This window comes from Eublepharis macularius, chromosome 17, assembly GCF_028583425.1.
Source record: "Eublepharis macularius isolate TG4126 chromosome 17, MPM_Emac_v1.0, whole genome shotgun sequence".
Lineage (NCBI taxonomy): Eukaryota > Metazoa > Chordata > Lepidosauria > Squamata > Eublepharidae > Eublepharis > Eublepharis macularius.
This window is the reverse complement of record NC_072806.1, coordinates 33,002,201-33,029,488: the sequence shown is the minus strand read 5'-3', so window position 1 is coordinate 33,029,488 and position 27,288 is coordinate 33,002,201. Positions and strand designations below refer to the sequence as shown.

The following is a 27,288-nucleotide window of genomic DNA, read 5'->3' as shown; positions in this document are numbered from 1 at the left end:
ATGTCACACAAAGGTTTTTTTCTGTTTAAGCATCATTACTTTAGAATAGCTCAAAGCACTAAAAAATTAACGTATCATAGAAACACCCAGGACAAGGGGGGGAAATGATAAACTGCTTTGTGTGTTCACAGAAAGAGAAACAGATTTAATAATAGTTTTGGTTTTGCTGTCATTTGCAGTCAGAGATTTTTAAAAAATTAGCTTTGTGTTTGATTTGACCTGCACAGCCAGTCATGTGAATTCATAACTTTATTTTTTAAGTTGGATAATTATATGTATTTGTTGGTGTATCCCACCCACCCCCCAACACTACAAGTCAGTAAGATTCATGTCCCCTTCCAAAATTCCTAGGGAGAATCAACTGAGAAACTACAACTCTGAAATTGCTAAGCTTGCCTAGGGTTGCCAGGTCTCTATATCCTCCCAGCGGGGGTACCTGGTACTTATCTTGGAGTTAAAACCTACACGCACATGCTCCCGGCCATGATGCAGTGACATCACTTCCTCAAGTTATGTCTTTGCGCCAGTAGTGGGCTTGCTCCTGTGCTTTGCGCAGGGCCAATTCAGTCCATTAGGGGCCAAAATTGACCCATGCAAGGTGTGAGAGCATGCCCACCAGGCACGACATTGTCACTTGAGGAGGTGATGTCGTCGTTCCCACCAGGGAGTGCTCCCACTGTCCACTTGCCCAAGAGGTTCCTTGCTTCCCAGGCCCGTTCTTCATGCCTTTCCCCTCCACTGGTCAGAGAAGCAGTGGCAGGGGGCAGAGGCTGGGAGCCAGGGATCTTCTAAGCCCACCAGAAGACTGGCAGCCCAAAGCTTGCAAAATATTGTATTAACAATGGACACCATTCATTATTGTGAGTTCTGGAAAATAAACCACTGGAAGATGTTCCACTCCTTATCTCTGTATTTAATACTAAAGATGTTTCATATTTCTTTGTCCCCATCTGTTGCCATCTTCCACCAACAGGCAAGATTGCCAGGTCCCGTGAGTCCCCTGGTTAAGGGATTGGGAGCCTGGCACTCAGTCTTCGTTGTGTCTCCTCCTGAACGTGCAGTTCACAGGAAGTGACATCATCACGCGGGTCAAAGGGTGGCCCTGAGTGCACTCTCATGCTCGCCAATGGACTGACTCACCCCCGCAGGCCTGTTTCCGCCCAAAACAGGCATGCCACGCCACCTGGGGGCATGCCACACAGGCGGGGGGCACGCCCCCCCCCGCTGGCCAAGTAAGTGGGATCAGGGGGAGGTGGTGGGAACAGGGGATCCCCCACCCCAGGCGAGAGAATGGCAGCCCTACCAACAGATGAAGACTTTTTTTTTGTTTCGTTGCTTTTCCCTCAGTGATCCCTCCTTCCTGATCAATGTTTTAACTGTTGCTTTTATGTTTTTGAATGTGTATTTTAGATCTGGTTTTAACTTTTTTAATGATTTGTTTTTTGTTGGCTTTAAGATTTTTATGATGCACATTTTACTATGTTATGTATATTTTTCATTTATGAGGGCAGAACAGCAGGGGTATAAATTTTGTAAAAATGTTGGAGTATCTGACTGGGATGTGGAAGACCCAGGTTCAAGTCCCCACTCTATCATGGAAGCTTGCTGGTTGACCTTAGGTCAGCTGCACACTCCACATCTAATCTTTCTCACAGGCAGGGCTTTTTTTGAGGGAGAACGCCCCGGAACGGTGTTCCAGCAGCTCTGGAATCTGCCCACATGATTCCTTCCTCCTTTGGCTCCGCAGAGGAGGCTGAGCTGCTTTGAGTTCATTCTGCTCTCACTTCATTCAGTGGTTTCTGTGTATTTGTGTGCTGCTTTGAGTTCATTCTGTTTTATTTTCATTGGGGGAGAGGGTGGGTGTGGCTGTGTGTGTCTGCTGCTTTGAGTTTATTCTGCTTTTTCAGGGGGGTGGGGCTGTGTGTGTGTGTGTGTGCTTTGCTTTCATTCTTTTGTTGAGTGAAGTTGACATTGTTATGGTTCCCACAGCTTCTGAATGCAGATTGGTTCTGTGTTAGTTAAATATATCAGTTATGGTTATTCGTATTAGTTAAAATATCAGTTATGGTTATTCCAGTTTTATGCTAGGAATGGATAGCTGTGTCCAAGTCACAGAAGGCTTTCATCAATATATTCATCAGCATATAGGTGTTCTTATGTCTTAACAGCTGTAACTCAAATGGTTCTTCCCACCCTCAGCTGATTAACATCACTGAAATTGCAGTGGACATATGGGTATTAAGGAAATTTTTATGAATATTGTTTGTCTGGGACATTGGAATATTTATGAGCATTTCACAATGTCACAACAGCTTAGCCATTGGTAAGGCAGAGTTGGCAGGCAACAAAATAAAGCCATTTTAAACTAAGTATAAATCTAATGCAGCTAAAGTTGAGTATCTTCTTTTGAATTGCTCCAGTAAAGCAAAACCCTCCCTGAAAATTTGAAAATTCAATATTCGTTAGGAATTTCAGACTCTGGAATTCTGAGAAAGAATTTTGGAATTGTTTTCTATGCTAGCAGAGGGAATCTGTTAGAATTTAGATTTGTGAGATGGGTTTTGGATTTTTAGAGGCCCCTCCTTCTTGCATATCTTAAAATATGATTCCAAAGAAATGAAATGTTTGGGAAAGGGAATGGAAGATTTCACTTTTTGTAGAGGATACAGAAGAGAAAAAAAACCCTCTCTCATAATAGTGTAATTTTCCAAGCTTACTAACATTTATCTCGTCATAATAAATCGTGCTGGGTTCCGGGAAGCGGCATCACTTCCAGAAGTGACGTCATCATGCATTTCCGGGAGCACGCGCACATGTGGTAATAGAAAGTTCCACCACCTCTTTTCCCCCAAAAAAGCCCTGCTCACAGGGTTGTTGTAAGGATAAAATGGAGGAGAGGAGAATGATGTAAGCTGATTTCTGTCCCCAGCTGGGGAGAAAGGTGGGGCATAAATGAAGTACAAATAAATAAAATTGCTGGGATGATGCAAAATACAATTTTTACAGACTATCTTTGTCTACCTGAATATGCTGTATCATGAAATACCGAACTCATTGTCAACAGCAATATAAAATATAACTGAAGCCTGATCATACTTCAATAAACTTGTTAGTCTATGATTTTACAAATCTCCTTTTTGTTTTTACTACAATAGATTAAACGGCAACCAGAATGAAATTTTATTTTCAAGTCCATGTGGCATAACAAAGTCAATCAACTTGTGCTTCTTGGTAACTTAATTATCACATTTCAGAATTTATCTGCAACCATGAGGACTAGAAGCAAGCAAAAGAAATTCTAACTGGAAACTTCGTATTTTACTACAAACCTTGAGGACTGCATGTTGCAGATCAAAATGCTAGAATTTGTTTTTGCCCAAATAGAGAACTGCATGCATATCTAGTGAATTTTTTAAAAAAACAACAATTGTAAATAGTCTTTCAAAGTTCATTTTGCATCTATTAATCCATAGTGCTCCTCTTCAGAAGGTGCAACCCAAGCCATCTCATGATCAGCATACCTGTGCAATACACACTCAAACAACTATGTATTTTATGAAGAAGGCTCTTCATTCATCTTGGTTTGGGAGCATGTATGTTTTAACCACTGGAAAGTAATGGTACTACCATGGAGGGAAGAGATATAGTTTCTGGATACTTAGGGTATAGCTTTTTACCTAGACAAAAAATTCATTTCTCCACTCCTGAATATCCTTAAATGTAATATTTATCAAACCTCATCAGCAGCAACCTTTTATTGGCATACAGTAAAAACAAACCTAAATTTGCTTCATGACCTTAAGACCACAAAACACTATATGCATAACTTAACATACTGTGGTCATCTTTATTACGTCATAGACCACACAATAATAGCATACAACCCAGTCATGGTAAGTCGTATTATTTACAAATCTATTCACTAAAATTTCAGGGTACAGATTCTTAAATATTTAAAACCTTAAAACCTGAGTGCCTAAGGCCAAATTATTAAATATGTAAATCCTTAACATTATAAAATATTTAAATATTTCCCCCTGTAAAATACTTCCTAATCCGTATGGCTTGCACAGCAAAATTTGCCACCTTTAATGTAATTTCATGGTCCTTATCGGCTAAAAGCTTATCTAGATAGAATCTATCATTTCTACCTGGGAACTGATTACAAATTGGAGTTATGAAGATTGCCCTAATATTTTGATAAAGCTCACACTCGAAGAGTACGTGTCCCCTAGTTTCTATCTTTCCAGCCCCGCATATACATACTCTTTTCTCGAGTGGTTGTTTTGCATATCTGCCCTCCATGACCGCTGATGGTAACAACATATTGTGGTCAAACAGTCAGTGTGTTCCACCTCACAACTAAAATGGCCACCTCCTACAGAGTAGCCCACAAGTAATTTAATAGCTTCAAGTTATTTCAATGCCACTTTTTTTGTATGTGATAATCATTCAAATAAGAGATGGAAGATCTAATAAGGCAAACAGCAGTTCAGTCAGGCAAGACAGCTGCAGCTTCCCTTAGGGTGGGGTGGGTTTAATATCTAATTAGGTACTAAATACAAAGATGAGTCTTGATCTCTCCCCCTCTGCAAAATATTCCTCTCATAGAACAAGTCTGCACACATTCAACAAAAAACAAAAAACATGCCTGTTTTCCTGGGAGATAAAAAACAGGCTTGCCTGTAGCAGCACAAGTATTCCTCGGCTGAGCTTTTGTAAAACAGAAGTGGCTGAAATTAAACCACAAGAGAAACACTTAAGAAAGCTGTTCAACACGAACTATGGAATTTCCCTCAAGAATGACCTATGGCCATATCAATGGGGAAATCTGAAGGGCACGGACTCAGTGCAGAGATATTTAAAAGGCTAATTATTTCTGCCCTTTCAGTGATAAGTGAATTATTCATTAAAAGTTTAAGCCAATAAAAAGAAGAAAAAGTCTATGCAGCAATTGCTCAGCCTTTCAACACATTTATTCATTTTAGCGGTCAGGTCATCATATTCTATTGTTTTGTACAGAGAGCATATAACCACTAAACAGTTATTTTCTTTAAAGAAAGGACTTTTTTAAAAAAATGACAGTTACGGGTGTTAAACCACCACAACAAAAACAAGAGAAAAATCATCTAGTCCGAAAACCACATGCTCAGATTTTAAGAAAACACTGCTACGCATCAGCAAAAAAAGGCTTTTTGCTAAACACCTTTCCCCATGCTGGGGGGGGGGGGGAGGGAGGGATCGGGGAGATGTGTATACACATACACAGTAAAATCAAGTTGATGAAAAAGCCCACCATGGAGCAAACGAATTACATCTTAACCATACATCTAACTCCAAACTTTGCCTCAGGCAGGGTCAGATTTTAAAAAGAACCTGCATGCTGGGGACATGTACAAATAAGGGGAATGCTTCCATAAATCTGAGAAATAACAACATCATCATCATTCGACTTATATACTACCCTTCAGGACAACTTAATGCCCACTCAGAGCGGTTTACAATGAGTGTTATTATCCTGACAACCACCCTGTGAGATGGGTGAAGTGAGAGAGCTCTGAAAGAGCTGTGACTGACCCAAGGTCACCCAGCTGGCTTCAAGCGGAGGAGTGGGGACTCAAACCTGATTCTCCAGATTAGAGTCCTGCCACTCTTAACCACTACACCAAACCACACCAAAAGCCAGCAGATTTTGCAAAAAAAAATCTGAAACTAAAGAATGAATACACTGGGGGATTGAGAATCCCAAAATTCAGAGAAACAACTTTTCAAAATGTCAAATGAGACCTTAAGACTATTTCATGAAGTCTCTGCAACCATTTTGGAGGCTGATTGGCTACGGAGGCTTACATGCCTCAGGACACTGAAAAAGGTAGGTAGGTGAGAGGGAAGGAAGCAACGAAAGGGCCATGACTGAGGGGATGGGGGCAGGGTGAGTCCTTGTCTGGCAGGTAAAAAGGAGTAGAAAATCAAGAGAAATCCTTTATATTCTCAGCCTACTGTTATGAAAACAGTTGCAGGAGTTTTAGTTCTTCAAAGCTTTTGCTACTATTGTTACACCAATATACCTTCAGAGTAGATTCGGGTTTTACAATACAGAAACATGAAGGCACAAAATCAGTGACAAATCAAGTAATGAGGCACTACCTCTCACCTTTATTGGCACTGTTGCCTTCAGACAGATCAAGGAATTTGGACTGTGAACCTGCTGCTCTCCGTTACAGTCCATATTCCAGGGTGAGAGCTGAAACTCAGCTTCCTTTTGTGGCCATCAGAGATAGTATCTGCCTGGGGGCCTGAAACAGTTTTTTCTCGTGCATTCACTTTTAAAAATCCTCTCCTCCTTGAGAATGAAAAGAGGGAATGTCCTTCCAGTATGACCACTACATATGCTAGTGGAACTCAGCCTTCACTTCTCTTCCATCTAGATTTGCAGTGGAATATTTCCCCTTTCCAGTATCAGTCTTTGGGCTGTCATCAATAGTTTATATCTGGTGACGGGCAGCCTAAGTCTTGCACATTTCACTAGGATGATGCTAATTTTGTCCTCTGCAAATGCTATCCCACCAAGGCTAAGGAAATGCAGTTTCCCCAAGGAGGAAACCTTGCATGAGAAATTTAAAAAATTGCTATGCTATGTTAAAGCATAACCGTAGTTAGCTATTACTGCATGTCACAGACTTTAGAGACAACTTGATATTTGTAGCAAAGGGTACAGAGGTTTGCTAGCTTTAACAGTACTCCTAGGTTACACAGTATTTTGCAAAATACTGCAAGATGATGCTACAAGTTTGCTAGCACACCTGTAGGCCTCCCCATTTACCCTATACCTGGACTCTTTAAACCAGTAAATTCCTTTATTAACAACTCTAAAAAATGAAAATGTTTTCCAAATGATCTCTGAAGATCTATGCTTTCATAAAGTTTAGGTGGTAACATTCATTTTTTAAAGGATCTTGACCACATAATGAATGTGATGACTGTCTCAAAATGGCTTCAGCTAATGTAAGACTACAGGGAGGGAGGAATCACACATGTTTACTTAGCAGCAACTACAGATTTAAAATCCGACACAATACAACTAGTGAGTTCCATTTACAAATGAGGATATGACACTGCTGGAAGAAATGTGCTGAACTATGAACTACGCTGGAGAAATGTGTTATAAGAACACATCATTTGATTTCTTTATGAAAGAATTAGCCAGCGTTGTGGTTGTTTTATTGCCAGCCTAAAATCAGCATGCATTACAAAGACCTCCCATCAAAACAAAATAATGGGTATCATTAACAGCATGTGGGGAAGAGACAAGATTCTGCACACAACTCACTGAGAAAGAGGTGTGTTTCACCCAGTTATGTGCCAAACTTGCTACAGCTACACCAGTGCTTCCTGTGAATATGTGATACAAATGGCAGACACTGTTCCACAACAGAGTTTCAATGTGCCAGGTACCTACAGCCAGTCAGGATGCCCTGTTGTTGAGGAACCTGCATCTTGCAATGCAAACTTTACCGTGTCCTAAAAGAAACATGTGGAGAAACCCTCAAGACAGTTCTCCAGAATTATTATGAAAGGTACACAAAATAACCCACAACTGTGAAAGTGTCCTCCATAATAGGAGAACACATACTGAAGAAGTACAAGAAGAGCTCTTAAGGTTTACATAGTATGCCAAGGAACGCAGGAGCAAAATAACACTATCCGGCCCTCCTGCTCTTTCAACAGAGGTCTTTATGACTCTGAAATGTCATTTGTTTGCAGATCTTTGCCATGGGATGGTTCCCCACACATTTTTACTCTGAGGTGACAGTAGTCTATACAACACATCCAAAGCAAAATTCTGGCTCTGGGGTTATCAGAGCAAACACATACAAAGAAGCCGTTCAAGTATAACTATAGCCGTAGAGGCCAATTCTCTCTTAGGAAACCACAAACATACATACAGAAGTCAATGCCATCACTATATGAAACTTTCTCTCACGTGAAGAATCAGTTCACTATTTGAGAACAGAGCAAATGGCTATTACCCTATAGCTGCAAATAAAATGCACAGAGATAGGTAGTGGGGGGGGGGGGCGGACACCTTACCTTTTATTTATAGGCTTTTCATCTTTCTCATAAGGCTTCACAAACCATTTCCCAATGCGCACAAAGTTCCGGTTCATTAAGCATCTTTCCACCAGATTGTGAATTGCTTTGAAAAGCAGAGTACGACATTCGTAGGAAAGCCCATTCTCCCACACACCATCTTCTTCATCTGAAAGAGGGGGAAATAAACCAGAGTTAATATCAGGTTTTCACTGAGATTACAAGAAAGAAGAATGTCATCAATATTAACTGCAGAAAGGTTTGCCTAAGAGCTACTTCATTCATTGTGTCTTAAACCTTCACTAAGTCATCCTGAATGTAAAAAGTTGTAAGGTACCAAGTCAGACCAATAGTTAGCCTAGTCGATGGTTGTTGTTGTTGTGGGTTTTCCGGGCTGTATTGCCGTGGTCTTGGCATTGTAGTTCCTGACGTTTCGCCAGCAGCTGTGGCTGGCATCTTCAGTTAGCCTAGTCATTCACTCCAACTAGCAGTAGCTGCCTTACGCTTCAGACTGAGGTCTTTCCCAGCTATGCCACCCGAAATTCTTTTAGCTTGAACGTGCTAAGAATTGTAGGTGGGACTTCTGCACGTAGAGCTTGTGCTCTACCACAGAGCTATGAAGTTCACCTCTAAAAACAAAGCATGTACATATGACCGAGATGCATGTTACCAACATGCATGTCATCATGCAGGTAAATCTGTCATGGAGGCAGGATAGGCTGCAGTTCCTTGTTGAGCATACCAATCTGGGCTTGCAACAATGTGTGAGATAGCCCTCAGTTTGTTTGCCGGCATTTCATATACCATCCATTCTCAATTGCTCATAAAAGCTGAGGAAAAATATTCTCCTTCAGTAAAGGAAAGATTCAGTTCTTCAGGGAAATACTTATTTTCTGCTTACCCAGTTCATAGAGCAATTGAGTACACAAAGCAGATATCTGACACTGTGTGAAATACATAACAGGGATGCCTCCGTAATCTAGCAAATTTGATTTCTGACACAGATACTTTAGTTCCACTAGATCAAAAATAATCCCATGTTCTTTCCAACTCTTATCAGATTTTCTTTCTGATAGGGAAAAAAAAACTAGTAGCAACTGGACTCACACCCACAGCTTTCAATGGGATGTGCATCACTCACATATAGATACACATTCCAATGGGCACAGAGTTTACATACGCACAGTTCCTAAAAGCAAGAGCATCTGATAACCTCAGCAATGTTCTGGTGCATCTCCAGAAGCACAGGTGAGCCACAGAAATAAAAAAGGTACAGGTTCATCCCTAACAATAAGTACTGAAGTGATTCACACAATCTGCAAACAGCTTTTATTTAAAGGAGAACCCAATGCATTTTCCCCTGTCAACGTTTTCTTGTTCCAATCCTAAACAAATCCATTCCCCTCACCCTCTGCCAATTACTAGGAATGCAAGTCTCTGGTCACTTGGACTGCAGTTCTGAACTTAAAAAGAACAAAGCTAAAATTGAAGCTAAAAATAGCTCCAATTTCATTCTATTCCTGCAATTTTCTTAACTGGCATGTGGCCCACAACAACAGTGTCCTAAAACCTACTTACTTTTTCTGCTTCCTCAGCTTCTTCCAACTACAAAGTCAAGTATATGTAAGCTTAATTTGAACAACAGTTACCACCCAAGTCACAATATTAGTGTTTACCTACACAACATGGAGCATCTCTATTAAAGAATAGGCTACTAACTCAAAAGGAACATTCCCTTGCCTTGCCCAAGGGCTTACACAATTAGAATTAGGGTGTGCAAGCTAGGTCTGGGATTCAGGGGGGGAAGTCAGTTTTTTGCTAATCTTGCTAAATCCAGCTTTCCCGAATCAAATCAGAGAATCCTGGCTCGATCCAGGTACCTGGATCCAGACCCCCAGATAAATCTGAATTAATCCAGGTTTATCTGGGAAATGTTGCTTTAGCCTCAGGCTGGCTCCTTCCTGAGCTTATTCCACTTTTTTTCAAGGGGAAGGGAAAGAAGGGAGGGAGGAACAAGGCAGAGGCAGAAAGGAGAGGGAGAGAGTGGCCAAGCTGTGCAGGAGTTCTCCTGTCTGCCTGGCTTCTGTGAATGAAACTGGTTCAGCTGGGCTAAGTTAGAACAGTGTCCTTTGCTTCAGTATGGTTCGGCTGGAATTGGCTGCTTTGATATGATTCTCTGATTTGATGTTAGTCTCTTTGCTTCACTCTGGATCTGGGGAGATTCCGCCCATTCCCTTGCTTCAGTTGATTCTGTTGGGCTTCCTCTGGGTTGAGCTTGCCTTTGGGCATGTGCCTCCGACCAGTGGCAGCCTTGCCCCTGTGTGCTTCTTCCTGGGAGCCAGCCTGGAGACTTCCCAGCAATAGTAACCAATGGAGGGTGGCTGGGCAGCTTGCTCAAGGAGCACTTGGGGGTTTTGGAGGGGGGGGGGTCAGCTTTGTTCTGTTGGGTTCTCCAAGTATTGGGATTGCGTTTGGGAGCATGCCTTGGCCATGGCAGCTTTGCCCCAGTGTGTTTCTGTAGTGAAAGTCAGCTTTGACTTTTCCCCCCACGGGAAACAGTGGAGGGTGGCTGGGGGGCACCTTGTTCAGGGGCCCATAAAATCTGGGCCCTGGGGTCCCATGTTCCTGAAACTTCCCCGCAAATTTGGTGGAGGTTGTTTGAAAAATGACCCCAGAAACCCCCAGATAAGTCTCCCCATAGAAAATAATGGCTGAATAAATCTGGGATTCTCTAATCTTGCCAAACTGAAATACAGAGAACCTTACCCAGTTTTCAGGGAACCCAGAATTTTTTGTTTGTTTCTCTGAAACCTGGATCCAGAATTCCCAAATTTGGGGGGGGGGGGTGTACATACCCCTCATTAGAAGCATGAGACATCACCTGGCGGCCCAGCAGAATGGATGCTGCGTGCCATTAAAGGTGGGCAGAACGCCAGAGATTTCCGTTTCCTCCACTGTTATATTTATGCTACCTGTGGCATGGACATGTCTTTTTTGCTTATGCAACTCATTTATCTATTGCTGGGTATGACCAATAAAGTGAAGCATTTTGGAGTCTCACTAGCTTTATAGAAAGGGTTAAACACACACACTTAGCTCTCTCAAAGTGCTTCCATATAGCTGAATAATGCCATTTCTAAAAAGCCATTTCCCAACATTGGTACATTCTAGCATGACCTAAAGGTCCAGCCCCTATGGGGGAAAGTGCTAGGCTTGGGAATAACATTGCAGAGAGTGCAAAACTGCCTCCAATACTGGCAGCTGAATACTGAGCAGCTACAACTCCCACCATCAGTGATCCTGCAGAGAAGAGTGGTATAATTTATCTTCTGACATAGCATACAGGCCTTTCCTTCTCTATACCCTGCCAATGACAGATGTTTAAATAAAAAATAGTAAGGAGCACCACAAAACCAAACACTGTCTCCTCCTCCTTGCCTAGCCAGGTACAGCTCTGACAAGACTGCTGATCTAAAAATCCTTGTGCATTCAGGAAGGGAAAAAAGACAGTCCTATCTTTTATAGGACTAGTTATAGACAGTCATCAAAAAACTAATTTTTTAAAAATCTCATCTCCAATATACCACAAAAAGTACACTGCAAGCAGCAATGGCATTAGCGAAAGTCTCAATGACCTTTACAACTCTTCGTTCAGAAAAGTATAAAGAGCTTTGTCCTAAGGGTTCAAGAGCATGGTCTACCATTGGGAGGCAAGGGCATGATGTTTTGACTGAAAAACTGAACTTCTAGATGCCCTCTGAAAGTACTGAAGCAGTCCAGCAAGCAGGCAAGGATGTCCATATTTCCCTGTAACATGTAATCTGTATGATGTATTTCCATGGAAAATGTTTTCATAACCTGACAAAAGTCTCAACACCTACCATGTGCCTGAGACACTGTTTCCGTGTCACATACCTGAACAATTCTAGCCATATAGATACACCATAGCCATTTTTAAAAGGCAGGTGTTGTGTCTCAGAAGAATCTGAGTATCGGATACTGAGTATTAATGGGCTACTATTGTTCAAGTTCACCATCATCCTTCACTTTGGAAGGTAGCTCTCCACCCACTAACACCAACTAACAAATGTGTCAAAAAAACTTCCTAAGTACTGTGCCCATAGCATCGACTCAAAAATTGCTGAAATGGTCAATCCAGACTCTATTAGAATCCTCCATTAGAAAAAGATTTTGTTACTAAGATGCTGAAGTTGTGCACTGTCCCAATCTGTCTACCAAGATGTCCTGCGTGTGTGTGTGTGAGAGAGAGACACGTTAGCATCCTTGACAGCTATTACACTGGCCAAGAGCAAACTTTGACATCATATAAGTTATCTATTTTTATTTTTATTTATGTGCGGCTATGCCACCCTTCTTCACTTCACGGGGAGCCCAAGCCAGAAGAGAGTGGTTTATTATACAGATTTCAATCAAGAGGCCACAAGGCTGAGTTAGTGGACAAACTAGCTCTGGACAAACTCTGTTTACTCTCAAACTCAAAGAATCCACAACGCACTGGGGCTCCTTAACAGATCTACTGAGCTTCCATGGCAGCCAAGTGGATGGAAAAGTGCTCCCTCAAACTTTAAAAGCTACTGCCATACAACTCTGACAGCCTTCTATTTAGAGTGCGATGACAGACTTTGCTTTTCCCCCCACTATTACTAAAAATAAGCATTCCCACTATGCCAGGCTTAATTACAAGTGAGAGCCGGGAGATACATAAAGCCAGGGACCATCTCAAAGCACAACTATAACACTGGGTCCACATTCCAATGATTACAGGGCACCATTTGGGGGAGGTTCCCTAGAGAAATTCTTCAACTCTAACCACTCATTTTCTTCATCAGTGATCACTCCCACTTATTTATTTCCACCTTCATTATAACCAGAGTGCACCAAGCAGACACACCTGCTTTCTTCAAAACCAATTTCAAAGGATCTTTTCTTCTCTCCATATCTAACTCAGACATATAAACACCCTAGATAAGCATTATATAATTAAAATTTTGCCAAAGGTGTTAGAAAGTGGTTGCCAGTGAAAGAAATTAGTTTCCAACCAGCATTAAACATTTATGATCCACAGCAATCTTCTGGGAAAGTTTTAAAGTCCCAAGTACCACAACAGGTCTCCAAGACAGTCTCAGCTGTAAGACAGTTAAGGAACCATTTGAACATTCCTCAATGTGGATCAAGGGGATTTGCGCACACCTCCCACAAAGGCAGCCAGCGTGGGGGGGTGGTTAGCTTATGCAACGCTAGGAGAAGCTTGTGCCTATGCCAAACCTCAGTGTGACATGAGGCCTCCCTCTTCCATACAAAGGAGGGGAGTATCATGCCACTATTCTGCTTCAGAATGAAGCACAGTACAACTAGGCCGACCTGTCTTCTTCAAATCCTCTGACAAGCAGTGGGTTCAGTGATGAGCACACATAATGATGGGCTTCTAGACAAGGGACTAAAAACCTGCACTAAAAGGAACAGGAGCAAAATCCCCTGTTCCCAACATCTCACTGCCTTATGCAGAGATGGAAGGGGAACTGACATCCACGTAGTTCCCTAAGAGGACAGCAAACTAACAGCACAATTCATGATTATTTGAGATATGGTGTAGTTGAAGTGGATGGCACATTACAGCAGGGCTGTTAGCCTAAAGGTGCTTACCAGAAAGTGTCCAACAGAATTCAGGAGGAGTGACTTCCTGGCCGAGAACTGGCTTTCCCGACTTCAACAACCAACATTCAAACTTTAACTGCACTATGGAATCATGAGAGGAACTCAGACAAGTCAACTCTCGGGCCCCAGCAGCAGTGTGGCAAGGTGGGCCATTGTGAAAAAGAATTCGATTATGAAATACCACATGATAATATATAAATTATGAAATATCAAAACGTCTAATTCCTCACAGCCCAGCTATGTGTACCGCTCCCCCTAATAAACCTTACTTCTGGTGTCATTGGCTAGACGTTCCAAAGTTGAAGCGGCACCCGGCCACTTTGTCACAGGTCCCATTAGTAGTTTCATATGAGTCACTGTGTAAATTTAAGGGATTCTTTAAATAGGGTGTGGAACCTAAGCCGGAAGCTCCTACAAATGACACACAGCTGAAGAAAAGTAGATTCCTTATACTCAGGGTATTTTAGTGTGCATTTGGTCTTGAACGGAAAGAGGGTCATATTCATACAGACATGCATCTAATGCAAACATGTTTCTTGTCTATACGCAGTAAAAGAATACAGAAAAAAAGTACTGAGTCACCAATCCATCAACCTTCGTTGGATACCATTCACCCTTTAAAAGTTCAGTTTATTCAAGAGAAAGGTGTCATTCACGAAAATAGTTGTCAGCCCTATGTAAACTTTTTTGAAAGGTGTGTTCGCATATTACTAACTCTCCATAAGAACAGCAATTCAGGAAAGCTCCAGAACACAAGCAAACCTGATGCTTTCTGAGGGGGTCTATTCAGCCCCTGATGAGCACATGGTTCTCCATAACAATGGGAGCTATACACACAAAGCCAGCACAGCACCCTGCAGTTAAAGGAATCAGAAGAAAGACTCTCAAACCACAAAATAATGATCAGATGCAAGAACTACCCATCTTGTAAAATAAAAGGCAGAACTGCTTCACCTTCAAGACACAGAAAGGACCTAATGAGATTAATTCGAAAATCTTCTCAAAAGTGCCTTACAGCAACAATGCAATAGACAATTATCCGGGGGGGGGGGGGGGGGAAGGGTATTAAGATGCTTGAGAAATGTTTTTGAAATTAACATTGGAAAATTTTGGATAGCTAGTTTTACAAGCATATTACATTAACCATATTTTGCACATTGTTTATAAGTTGTATAAGATAAAAATCCCAACTTCCTGTTGTTAAAAGTTTAGTTGTAAGTAACTTTATTGTTATTCCACAATTACACCTTCTGTATTTACTGTTTATCTTTACTGTTTATTGTTGTTCATTAATAAAATAAAATATTTAATTAAAAAAAAGAAATTAACATTGGAATAACTTTCTTCATGCTATGTGTTGTGTGTACACACACAGAAACAGAAAGAGAGAGACGTTTTGCAAATCTCAAGTACCTTGGAAAGAGATCAAAACTACCTACTTTTCCCCGAGATAAACAGTTGACAGGGCTTTAGACATACACTGAAGATACTAATCCAAGAGGATGAAATGAGAACCCTCATACATACATTTGCCTGTTTTGAGACGTTATAGTATTTATTACTGGGCAGCCTGATCGAGAGGACAAGGTATAAAACAATATTCATTGACAGCATGCTTTGAGGCTCTGGGGCAAAACAAAAACGTGAATGGCTAACAGCAAATCACTTTGAAATTATAATTTGTATTTTCAATAGCTGACACAAAATTTTAGCCTGAAGTCAGAAGATGAACTTCTTTTTCTAATTAAGAAGAGTCAGCACTACTCTAACCGCAGAAAAAACTCTGCTCAGCTTACTGAGATTAACTAATACTGAACTGAAACGGGGGTAGGGTTTGGGCTCAAACATTTTCACCTCTGCAAATGCAAATACACACACACACACACACACACACACACACACCCAAACATAAAGCAGGTAACTGGAGAGGTCCCATACTACATTCTCTAAATAAATAATCCCTTTCATAAAACTTCACATATCCCCTCTTTTGCAAATGAGTGCAACTTTTCAAAGGCAGGTGCAAAAACATTTGGGGTACTGCTCTCTCCCTGAATCCAGCGTGAAGCAGTTGACTAGCTGGGGGAAAGTGTGGCTGGGAAAGCACAATCAGATACACATCCCACTTAAACCAACACAATGTAAATGGACAGCTGCATTCATGTTCTGAGACAGCTACTCACAAGTAACCTGGTGCAACTAGAGCTGGATTGGGGCAAAAGTCTGGACTCGCAGCCATCTGTAGCCTGCAGTCCACCCTCCTTTTTTCTGTCCTCCATAAAAGAAGTAGGGCACCAAGGGACAAGGGTCAAGCTAGCAAGAGAGCTGAAAATGCAGGAGGAACTCAGCATCGCAGGGAGACCCCTCTTCTTTTGAGGGTGGGTTAGGGAACACTGGAAAGCAGCTTGCTGCAGAGCGTCCTCAGCTGCAGGAAACAAGCCTGGACCCAAGGGGGCTGAACTCCCAAGGGGAAGAGCCCGTAGTTCAGGCACAACGGCAACACCATCCTCCTCAATGGTGGACTTAGCATAAAAAGCTGCAGAAGCAGTTTGTCAAGGGGGAAAATCTGCATATATTTCCTCCCTGCTCTACTCCGGCAGCAAAGAGAGCAAGAAAAGGAAGCAGAGCAGAATAGAGTCCAAGAATAAGAGATGGCAGAACTCCATCTCAGATGGACCTTAACGCACTGGCATAGTCCTGAAGGTTATTAAATATTTTAAACCCTTGGGGAAGACCTGTAGAGGGCCTGGGACATAAGAATATTTGACATAACAAGGAGCACTCATGGCTCAGGTGATATGGGAGGCCCATGCCCCTCTATCCGGGGCTGGTGACCAAGAGATCTGGCATGAGAACTGGCTCCTTTCTGTTTAAATGGTCTCCCTTAGATGGGAGCCCTTCCGAAGGATTCAGCAGAAATGGCTTTCTGAGCTGGACTTACAGGACAGTTTCAGATTTAATGCTAGGGAGCCAGGGGCCCCACCAACATGGGAAAGAATGTCAAACCTGTCCAGAATGAGAGGCGGTTGTGGCTACAAAGGAACGCAACGCAATGCGACACAAGCCTTTCTGGCTTGCCAGCTAAGTGAACGCAGGTTTATCCATAAACTATTCAACCTCAAACTACGTTTTTACCCAGAGCTGCCCTCTAATAAACAAAGTGACAATGATGCCCTATTTACAAAATTTTGATAAAGCTGACTACAGGAGAGCAGTTACCCTTCTTAGAAGGGATATGCTATCATCAGCGGTCATAGAGGGTAAATACACAAAGCAACCATATGAGGAAAAAGTGTGTGTATGTGGAGCTGGGAAGACAGAAACGAGGGGACATGGTTCTTTTTGAGTGTAAACTTTATCAAAATATTAGAGCTGCCTACATAACTCCGATTTGCAATCAGTTTCCGGGAAGAAATGCTAGATTTTACTTAGATAAGCTTTTAGCTGATAGGGACCAAGGAAACCACCTTACGTGTGGCAAAATTTGCTGTGCAGGCTATACAGGTCCAGAAGTATTTCGTAGGGGGAAATAATTAATTATTTTATTAATTGTCGAAGGCTTTCACGGCCGGAGAACGATGGTTGTTGGGGGTTTTCCGGGCTGTATTGCCGTGGTCTTGGCATTGTAGTTCCTGACGTTTCGCCAGCAGCTGTGGCTGGCATCTTCAGAGGTGTAGCACCAAAAGACAGAGATCTCTCAGTGTCACAGTGTGGAAAAGATGTAGGTCATTTGTATCTACTCAGGAGGGGTGGGGTTGAGCTGAGTCATTCTGTAAGAGTTTCCCAGGGTGTGGAATGCTAATGGCGGGAGGCTTCACTGTATCCTGAGGTTCTTTTGCATATGGACTGGTGCTTGATGTGCTAATCTTCTCTGCAGGGCTATTGTCGGGTGTGGAGTGTTTTGTTGGCCTGGTGTTTTTCAGAACTGGAGCCCATGCTCTGTTCATTCTTAAGGTTTCTTCTTTCCTGTTGAAGTTTTGCTTATGCTTGTGAATTTCAATGGCTTCCCTGTGCAGTCTGACAAAGTAGTTGGAAGTGTTGTCCAGTATTTTGGTGTCCTGGAATAAGATACTGTGCCCTGTTTGAGTTAGGCTATGTTCAGCCACTGCTGATTTTTCAGGCTGTCCAAGTCTGCAGTGTCTTTCATGTTCTTTTATTCTTGTCTGGATGCTACGCTTTGTGGTCCCGATGTAAACTTGTCCACAGCTGCAGGGTATACGGTATACTCCTGCAGAGGTGAGGGGGTCTCTGCTGTCTTTTGCTGATCGTAGCATCTGTTGTATTTTTCGGGTGGGTCTGAATACTGCTTGAAGGTTATGCTTTTCCATAAGCTTTCCCATCTGATCAGTAATTCCTTTGATATATGGCAAAAACACTTTTCCTGTAGGTGACTGTTTTTCCTTGGTTGTTTGATTCATCCTGGGTTTGATTGCTCTTCGGATTTCATTTCTGGAGTAGCCATTTGCCTGAAGTGCGTGGTTTAGATAATTAATTTCCTCATTGAGAAAGCGCGGCTCACATATCCGTCTTGCACGATCCACTAATGTTTTCATTATGCCTCTTTTCTGTCGGGGGTGGTGATTGGAGTTTTTGTGTAAGTACCGATCAGTGTGAGTTGGTTTCCTGTAGACTTTGTGACCTAACTGAAAGTTTGCTTTGCGGATGACCAAGGTATCCAGGAATAAGAGTTTTCCCTCACTTTCTTTCTCCATTGTGAATTGTATGTTCAGGTGGATGTTGTTGAGATGATTCAAAAACTCCCTCAATTCTTCCTCCCCATGGCTCCAAATGATGAATGTATCATCCACAAACCGGAACCATACACTGGGTTTGTGGGGTGCTGATTCTAGAGCTGTTTTTTCAAAATGTTCCATGTAGAAGTTTGCTATAACTGGGCTGAGTGGGCTCCCCATGGCCACCCCATCCATCTGTTCATAGAATTCGTTGTCCCATTGGAAGTAACTGGTTGTCAGACAATGATGGAATAAGGCTGTTACATCTTCTGGGAAAATCTGATTAATCAGTGCAATAGTGTCTTTTACTGGAACCTTGGTAAACAGGGATACAACATCAAAACTGACAAGTATGTCTTGTGGATTGAGTTTCAGAGAACTGATTTTGTTGATGAAATCTGCTGAATCTTTGATGTAAGACGAGGTTTTCCCGATATGGTCCTGCAGGAGATCTGCCAGATGTCTAGCTAATTCATATGTCGGTGAACCAATGGCACTCACAATGGGTCGGAGTGGGACTGAATCTTTATGTATTTTGGGGAGTCCATATAGTCTAGGTGGCTGTGCTTCAGTCTTGCATAGTTTTCTGTGCGTGTCGGGATGTAGTGAGGAATTCTTGATCAACGCATTTGTTAGCCTGGTGATTTTGCAAGTGGGATCTCGTTTTAGTTTTTTGTAGGTGGAGGGGTCCAGGAGTTCCTTAATCTTCTTTTTGTATTCCTCCGTTTTCATGATCACTGTAGCATTGCCTTTATCAGCTGGTAGAATGATGATGTCTGGATCTGCATTGAGGGTCTTGATGGCATTTCTCTCCTTGCGTGTTATATTGCTGGTGGGAAGCTTTGCCTTTCGTAGAATCCTGGCTGTCTCTCCTCTTATTTCCTCAGCTTCCTCTTCAGGTAGATGACGGATGGCAGCTTCTACATTTGCAATGATGTCTTCCACAGGAATTCTGGTGGGGGTGACTGCAAAGTTTCCTCCCTTTGCCAAGATGGAGGTTTCTTCTGGTGAGAGTTGACGGTCTGTCAGATTGATGACAATGCGTGCATTGTTGAGCATTGGGCTTGTCTGTCTTTTTTCCTGTAGTTTGTTAAACTTCTGCTTCTGTCTGGATGTGTGGTTGGTAAACACTTGTTCCATCTTCCTGTAGGTGAGATTATCGACCTTGTCCCAATCCTGACTTCTCATTTTATGGCTGGTGTTGATATGCAAGCAAAATAGCTCCTTGTCTGTGGCAGCAAGTTCTCTGCGGGTAGTGTGGATTCTCTCACGTAAGAGGGCCTGTTCTAGACGGTCATAAATGCGGTTCGCCTGTGTGGTTTTGAAGATTCTTTTAGTTGTGAGAAAAGATGGAATGGTTCTTGTGTCCCTGCAGCGTAGAAGAAAGGTCAAAGAACAGAGTAGATGTGCTTTCTTGTTCCGAAGTGTTTCCAATCTTCGGGTCTGTTGGAATGTTTCCTCCCCGTAGAGGTGTTCGATGTATTGTCGAAGGCTTTCACGGCCGGAGAACGATGGTTGTTGGGGGTTTTCCGGGCTGTATTGCCCGGAATTCAGCAGATTTCATCAACAAAATCAGTTCTCTGAAACTCAATCCACAAGACATACTTGTCAGTTTTGATGTTGTATCCCTGTTTACCAAGGTTCCAGTAAAAGACACTATTGCACTGATTAATCAGATTTTCCCAGAAGATGTAACAGCCTTATTCCATCATTGTCTGACAACCAGTTACTTCCAATGGGACAACGAATTCTATGAACAGATGGATGGGGTGGCCATGGGGAGCCCACTCAGCCCAGTTATAGCAAACTTCTACATGGAACATTTTGAAAAAACAGCTCTAGAATCAGCACCCCACAAACCCAGTGTATGGTTCCGGTTTGTGGATGATACATTCATCATTTGGAGCCATGGGGAGGAAGAATTGAGGGAGTTTTTGAATCATCTCAACAACATCCACCTGAACATACAATTCACAATGGAGAAAGAAAGTGAGGGAAAACTCTCATTCCTGGATACCTTGGTCATCCGCAAAGCAAACTTTCAGTTAGGTCACAAAGTCTACAGGAAACCAACTCACACTGATCGGTACTTACACAAAAACTCCAATCACCACCCCCGACAGAAAAGAGGCATAATGAAAACATTAGTGGATCGTGCAAGACGGATATGTGAGCCGCGCTTTCTCAATGAGGAAATTAATTATCTAAACCACGCACTTCAGGCAAATGGCTACTCCAGAAATGAAATCCGAAGAGCAATCAAACCCAGGATGAATCAAACAACCAAGGAAAAACAGTCACCTACAGGAAAAGTGTTTTTGCCATATATCAAAGGAATTACTGATCAGATGGGAAAGCTTATGGAAAAGCATAACCTTCAAGCAGTATTCAGACCCACCCGAAAAATACAACAGATGCTACGATCAGCAAAAGACAGCAGAGACCCCCTCACCTCTGCAGGAGTATACCGTATACCCTGCAGCTGTGGACAAGTTTACATCGGGACCACAAAGCGTAGCATCCAGACAAGAATAAAAGAACATGAAAGACACTGCAGACTTGGACAGCCTGAAAAATCAGCAGTGGCTGAACATAGCCTAACTCAAACAGGGCACAGTATCTTATTCCAGGACACCAAAATACTGGACAACACTTCCAACTACTTTGTCAGACTGCACAGGGAAGCCATTGAAATTCACAAGCATAAGCAAAACTTCAACAGGAAAGAAGAAACCTTAAGAATGAACAGAGCATGGGCTCCAGTTCTGAAAAACACCAGGCCAACAAAACACTCCACACCCGACAATAGCCCTGCAGAGAAGATTAGCACATCAAGCACCAGTCCATATGCAAAAGAACCTCAGGATACAGTGAAGCCTCCCGCCATTAGCATTCCACACCCTGGGAAACTCTTACAGAATGACTCAGCTCAACCCCACCCCTCCTGAGTAGATACAAATGACCTACATCTTTTCCACACTGTGACACTGAGAGATCTCTGTCTTTTGGTGCTACACCTCTGAAGATGCCAGCCACAGCTGCTGGCGAAACGTCAGGAACTACAATGCCAAGACCACGGCAATACAGCCCGGAAAACCCCCAACAACCACAATTATTTTATTAATTTTAAAGTCTTAAATATTTAAGAATTTGAACCCTGGAAATTCAATGTTTATTAGATGGATAGATTTTTAGTAGTACTATTTACCTTGACTGTATGTTTTAATTAGATTGTATGTTGTTACCTGTCTGGTCTTTGACCATATTAAACATTGATATTAAACCTGTTTATTTTCACCAGGTAGTACAGCTAGTCAAGATGTGCATAATCACCACACTGACAACATACAATGCCCAATGGGCATTCTGGTTACTTCCAGTCTCCACTCTGTGGATTTCACCATGGGTTCCAATTTCTTGATAGGGCTGTGCTGAAGGGGTCCGTTGCCTGCCTACCCTTGAGAAGTTCAGTTTCTTTCTAGAACAGATAATAAACTACAGGACACGGCTCTGCCACTACTTAGATTACTTCACGTTTAAGGGATCCCCACACAACATACAACTGCAGGACCCTGCAACAGACCATTACAGGCTAACAGGCACAGCTAAAATTACAAGTTGCTGCACCGGGCTCATTAACCCGCAGGTCAAGCTCGACTTTTAGTACAGGATATTCCAGCTCTTAGCCAATAAGCCCACCACCTTGCAGGAGTTCTTGAAGCAGAAGTGGATTTTTATAGAAATGCTGCCATCTCATTTACCTGTCTGGTAATCTCTGTCTGTGTGTGTCTTGCTCGACCTTACTCTAACTAAGAGGGTGGTTAACTAGCTGGTTTTCCTGCCCATTTCTAATAGGGTAGGCACTGGTCAAGGTACATTTTCTCTAGAAGCTTCTGGGTGCACGAGTTCAGGGTGTGATTTAGGGGCTGGCAAAAATGCAGTATAGCGGTCACCATGTCATATGGATTATCATGGACTATTGTTCCCGATTCACAATGACTTGCTGGGTGACGTTTAGACTGGCCTGTTGAGTTTTCTGGGAGCCAAGCAAGCTGAAGGATTCCGGTATGGAGATGAAGGGTTGCCAGGCTCCACTTGCAATGGAGCAATGGCATTAGGCAGAGAAGATGATGTGGGGGTCAGCAGGGTGGTTCCCCAGAGACCCTCCTATGAGGCTCAGGCATTTCGTTATCAACCTATCCACTGCTAGTATGGGTAGTCACTTGCACCCCCAGGTTGAAAACAAGGGTGAGGATTAAGCTACAGGGTCAACCCATGGACCACTTCTTCCTTCTAAGGCAAACAGCAACCACCTCATGGCTATTCCTTTTACATCATTCTTTGGAAACCACAATTTTTTTAAAAAAAATACAGCCTATGTTATACCCATCTCTCTGTATTTCCTTAATCCTACACCCTGGGGTAGGATTAGTTTAGTTTAACAAACTAAATGATGCCTTGCAAGACAGCATTTTAAAAAACTCAAGCATTTTAGGTTTCTGTAAGATTTGTGTTTTTGCACTAATTTCCCATCAAAGTCAAGCAAGCAGCTATTACAGAAAACAGGATTCCTTTCCCAAAAGACATATCCAGAGGAAAAGGGCAAGCTGAGAAGCTTGAAAGTTGCTCTTTAAAAGTGAAAACAACTGGATCCAAGTATTATTATGGTAGGGGTATTTTGTTGTTCTTTCATTTTTTTTTACACGGTTCTGTTCTTTTAGAAATGGCTGGCACTACTGAATTTTATTGGAGTTTAATTTATTTGGAGACCTATTTTTATTGTTTTGATCTTTTATTTATTTTGATCTTTTTAGCATTGCAGTAAGCCACCTAATGAGCTCATGAGGGTTAACAGCTGTGGGGTGTAAAATTATGATATAAACAGTACTGATGTTGTAATTGTAACAACAATATTGAAGTGTCTTAAAAACAAGGCAACGTACACTAATTACAAATAAACACAAACCTCTTATCTGCAAGGTTACAAAGACAAGGTATTTAAGAAATGGGATAAGAGACACAAAAGGAAGGGGAAAGGAATCACATAAAATGCAACATGGATCACTCACAGGTACAAGGAACTGCAGGAGAATGCAAAGCCTACAAACTTTTCACCTCTAAATCAGATGATGATATTTTTATTGGGACAAGAGACAGCTGGAAAGTCACTGGTACCAAGGACTTGGAAAGCAGCTAACAATGTGATAACTTGCCAGCCAATACTATTATTCTATCTTAGCCAAAACCGGAAAGGATCTAGCCATTTCCTTTGGCTTCAGGAGGACAGTATGAGAATCTCTCAACAGATACTGATGACAGTTCACCACAAACAGATAGCTGATGTTGAGTAGATCCCAGTACAACAGAAAATGCTGGTGCATCAAAAACACTTAGCAGCCAGGAGACATGGATCTCATCACACAGTGATGGGAATATCATCTTAATCCAATTAACACTCTCTGGACTCCGATTCAAGAGAACTAGACACTAGAATAAATCAGAGGCAAAAACCAGGGAACCCACCCTCTCCGCCAGAGAATGAGCGTGGTATAATGGTTAGCACTGGACAGCTGGGTCCAAATCCGCACTTGGCCATCAACTTCACTAGGTGACTTCCCGCCAATCACTCTCATCGTTTAACCTACATTACAAGGCTTCACTACTGAGGATAAAATGAAGGAGGGAAGGGCCATGAATGCTCCTGGGTGATAGGGAAAAAAATTTAGCCCGTACTCAGGTGGTGCTCCTAAATGTATCTTTAATTAAAGTTTTTTAAATTAAAATATTTCTAGCCCTCTTTCCCCCATTTGGTAGTCCAAAGGTGATTTTATTTTCCTAAAAAGATCATTACTGTGGTTTGCTCCTACTCAAAAGCAATAAAGTTTGCTTCTTGAGGGCATCATTGCAGGGCAGATAAAACACGCTTCGCTACTACTATACCTGACAAGAACTTGTTAAGTGAACGCACAGGCTTGTGGCCCCCAAAGTCTGCACCTCCGACCAGATCCATTATAAAGGGCAGGCATTTCATCAATGTCTCAATAAATGTAAGGATGGGAGGGGGGAAATCCCAATGAATTAAACTTTGCTATCAAAAAAAGAACAGAATGTGAATTCATGCTCACTGCCTGCACTGTTTGTTTAGCAGCAGCTTATCGGGTTCTGAACTCAACATGGACCTGTTGACATGGCTCCAATCCAAGAAGTGAGAAGTCTAAGCTTGGTACAGGGCAAAGACTAAGGGAAAGGACAGTGTTTGGGGGAATATTTAAAAGCAGCTACTTGAAGCGCACAGTTGCCTGCACAGACAGATATCCCTGCAGCACACCAACACCTGCTTCAGTATTCCAGTCAATTGGCACTGAACAATCAGGTTTTTCTGCTGAATCAGAAGAAAACTGGCTATACATGAGAATTTGCAGCAGTGAAACTTGCTGCATAAAGGGCACTTGGGGGGAAAACCCTATAAATCGATGGGGGGGGGGACAAACACAAACACATTTTCCCCTGATTTTTCTGCCATGGCCTTCACAAATATGCAGAAACTATAGTGTTCAGATATGCTAGGCCCACCCAGGATTACATGAATGTAAGACTTCACCTCTCAAGTGTCCTTACTTTACCTTGCAAAGCCACATGGAGACTGCCTGAACACTTTCTTCAATGAACTGTAAGCCAAAACTCAATTTTGTCTACTAAGTGTGCAATACTAGTACTGACCTATCTGTAAGGATTGGTTCCTGGAAAAATCCCAGGCACCTGATAGCCTGCCTAGAAACATGATGCTGGCACCTATTTCCGGCTTTGTCCAATCAAATGACTTTCCTTAGGGTTGCTGTAAGGCTACGTAACATCTTTAGCAATATCTCCGCACCCCCAATACAGCATGTCCTAGCCCATTAAAATAAAGTTGTGTCTTTCTTCAACCAGTTTTTACACATTACAACCAGGCTGCAATCTAACTTTTCACAACTTTCTCTGTCAATCACCTTTCCCACTATGAACTTAAAGCAGAGGCCATCAAAGTTTCAACGCTTCATCACTTTCTCCCTTCAGGAAACCCTTTTCGTGCTCTCTTCCAAGAACTTCTGTGTAGTGTCAAACACAAAGGGGACATGTTTTGTTGTGTGCAACAGATTCACAAGGAGAATTAAGGCTGCATTCAGATGTCCCTTAACCAACATCAAATCACTATGTGCTGAATCTGTCTCCTTAACAGACTCGCATTCCTCCCTCCTTCCACAGGGAATCCCACCTAGAGATTAACTGTGGTTACAAAGTAACTAAAGTTAGCTTTCCCCAAGAACAAATCAGAACTCTAAACCTGGAATAAACTAATTAAAACCAGGGAGGAGTGGGTGAGCACACCTCTAGTTAATCCACCAGCCTGTACTTGTATATTACAGGCAGCCGGAGTTTGTCTGAATATAACTACTGAACAAGCGTGTACTAAATACACATCTTGAAATACAGATCAGCGTTTCTTATGCATTCTAAAGTAAGAAAAGTGGTGGTCTATCTGTTTTTCTGGTTACAGAAAACAAAACAAAGATAGTAAAAAAGGAAATCTGCCTTTTAAATATCTACAAAGTTACCATAGTTCTATGATGTCTGCTTCATTGGAATATCTTGCTACACTTTAAAGAAATTAAAGCTATATTAAATTTAACACTAAACTCATCAGTGTCTTTGTTTTCTTAAACACAGACGTACACAGTCACTGGTTAACCTCATCTCAGTTAAATCTTGGGCTCCAAGTGTTTGAATGGCTTTATGGTAGCAAATACAGTAGTAGCATGTGAAAACAATTTCCAAGAATTAAAAGCAATTTCTTCCATTTTTTGTTACCCTCAAAAGAGCATCAAAATTGTGATTACATGACTTAAGCCAGCAAGGAGTAATAAATCAAAGCATTTAAAAAGAGAGGACGAAAGTGCGCTAAGTTTTCAATATCAAAAAGAGTCCAGTAGCACCTTTAAGACTAACCAATTTTATTGTAGCATAAGCTTTCGAGAATCAAGTTCTCTTCGTCAGATGCATGATACAAACTGGTCAAATACCAGATGCATGTATCAGGCATCTGACGAAGAGAACTTGATTCTCGAAAGCTTATGCTACAATAAAATTGGTTAGTCTTAAAGGTGCTACTGGACTCTTTTTGATTTTGCTACCACAGACTAACACGGCTAACTCCTCTGCATCTATAAGTTTTCAATAGGCTCCAACACTGACTGTAGAAGCAGTTCAAGTGTTTTTAGCAACAGCAAACATACACACTAAAGCCTGCAAAATCCAAACTGTACTTTGTACTCTAACTTTCCTATTCTACATTACCACATAAACATCTCTAAAGACATTTAAGCCTACTAGCTTCCCAACACTTACACAGCTGGAAGCTCTTCTTCGATTCTAACTCAAGAATTTGGTATGAATCCAGCCAGGCTCTTCACTAATCAAGCCATCCTTCCAAAAGGAGTCTCAAGTTTCTGTCAGTCACATTTTATCTCGCCCTTCCTCAGAAGAAGACAGGGTAGTGTTTTACAGTCCCTTCACCTCCATTTTAGCCTCGCAACAACTGAGACGTTAGGCTGCCCCAAGGACACCTGTTTAACTTCATGGTTGAAGGGAGATTTGAATCCGAGTCTAAGTGAGACACTCTAACCACTACACCACACCAGTGTTTTAAAAAGTGATAAAGGAATCAGCTGTTCCAGTGTAAAATTACTAGTCAGCAGTCTCTATGTATAACATAGACCTTGTGAAAATGCAAAATGGATTACTTGCAGGA

At 42.0% G+C, this 27,288-nt stretch overlaps 1 protein-coding gene across 2 annotated transcripts in view; it reads right to left on the bottom strand.

The window, feature by feature from the left end:
* Positions 1-27,288, bottom strand: part of MED13 (mediator complex subunit 13) — a 132,002-nt gene that overhangs the window by 90,864 nt on the left and 13,850 nt on the right. For both annotated transcript variants that reach the window (XM_055000966.1, XM_055000965.1), the window contains exon 3: positions 8,092-8,260. In XM_055000966.1, coding sequence (XP_054856941.1) covers positions 8,092-8,260 — 169 coding nt within the window. The remainder of the gene's footprint in view (positions 1-8,091; positions 8,261-27,288) is intronic.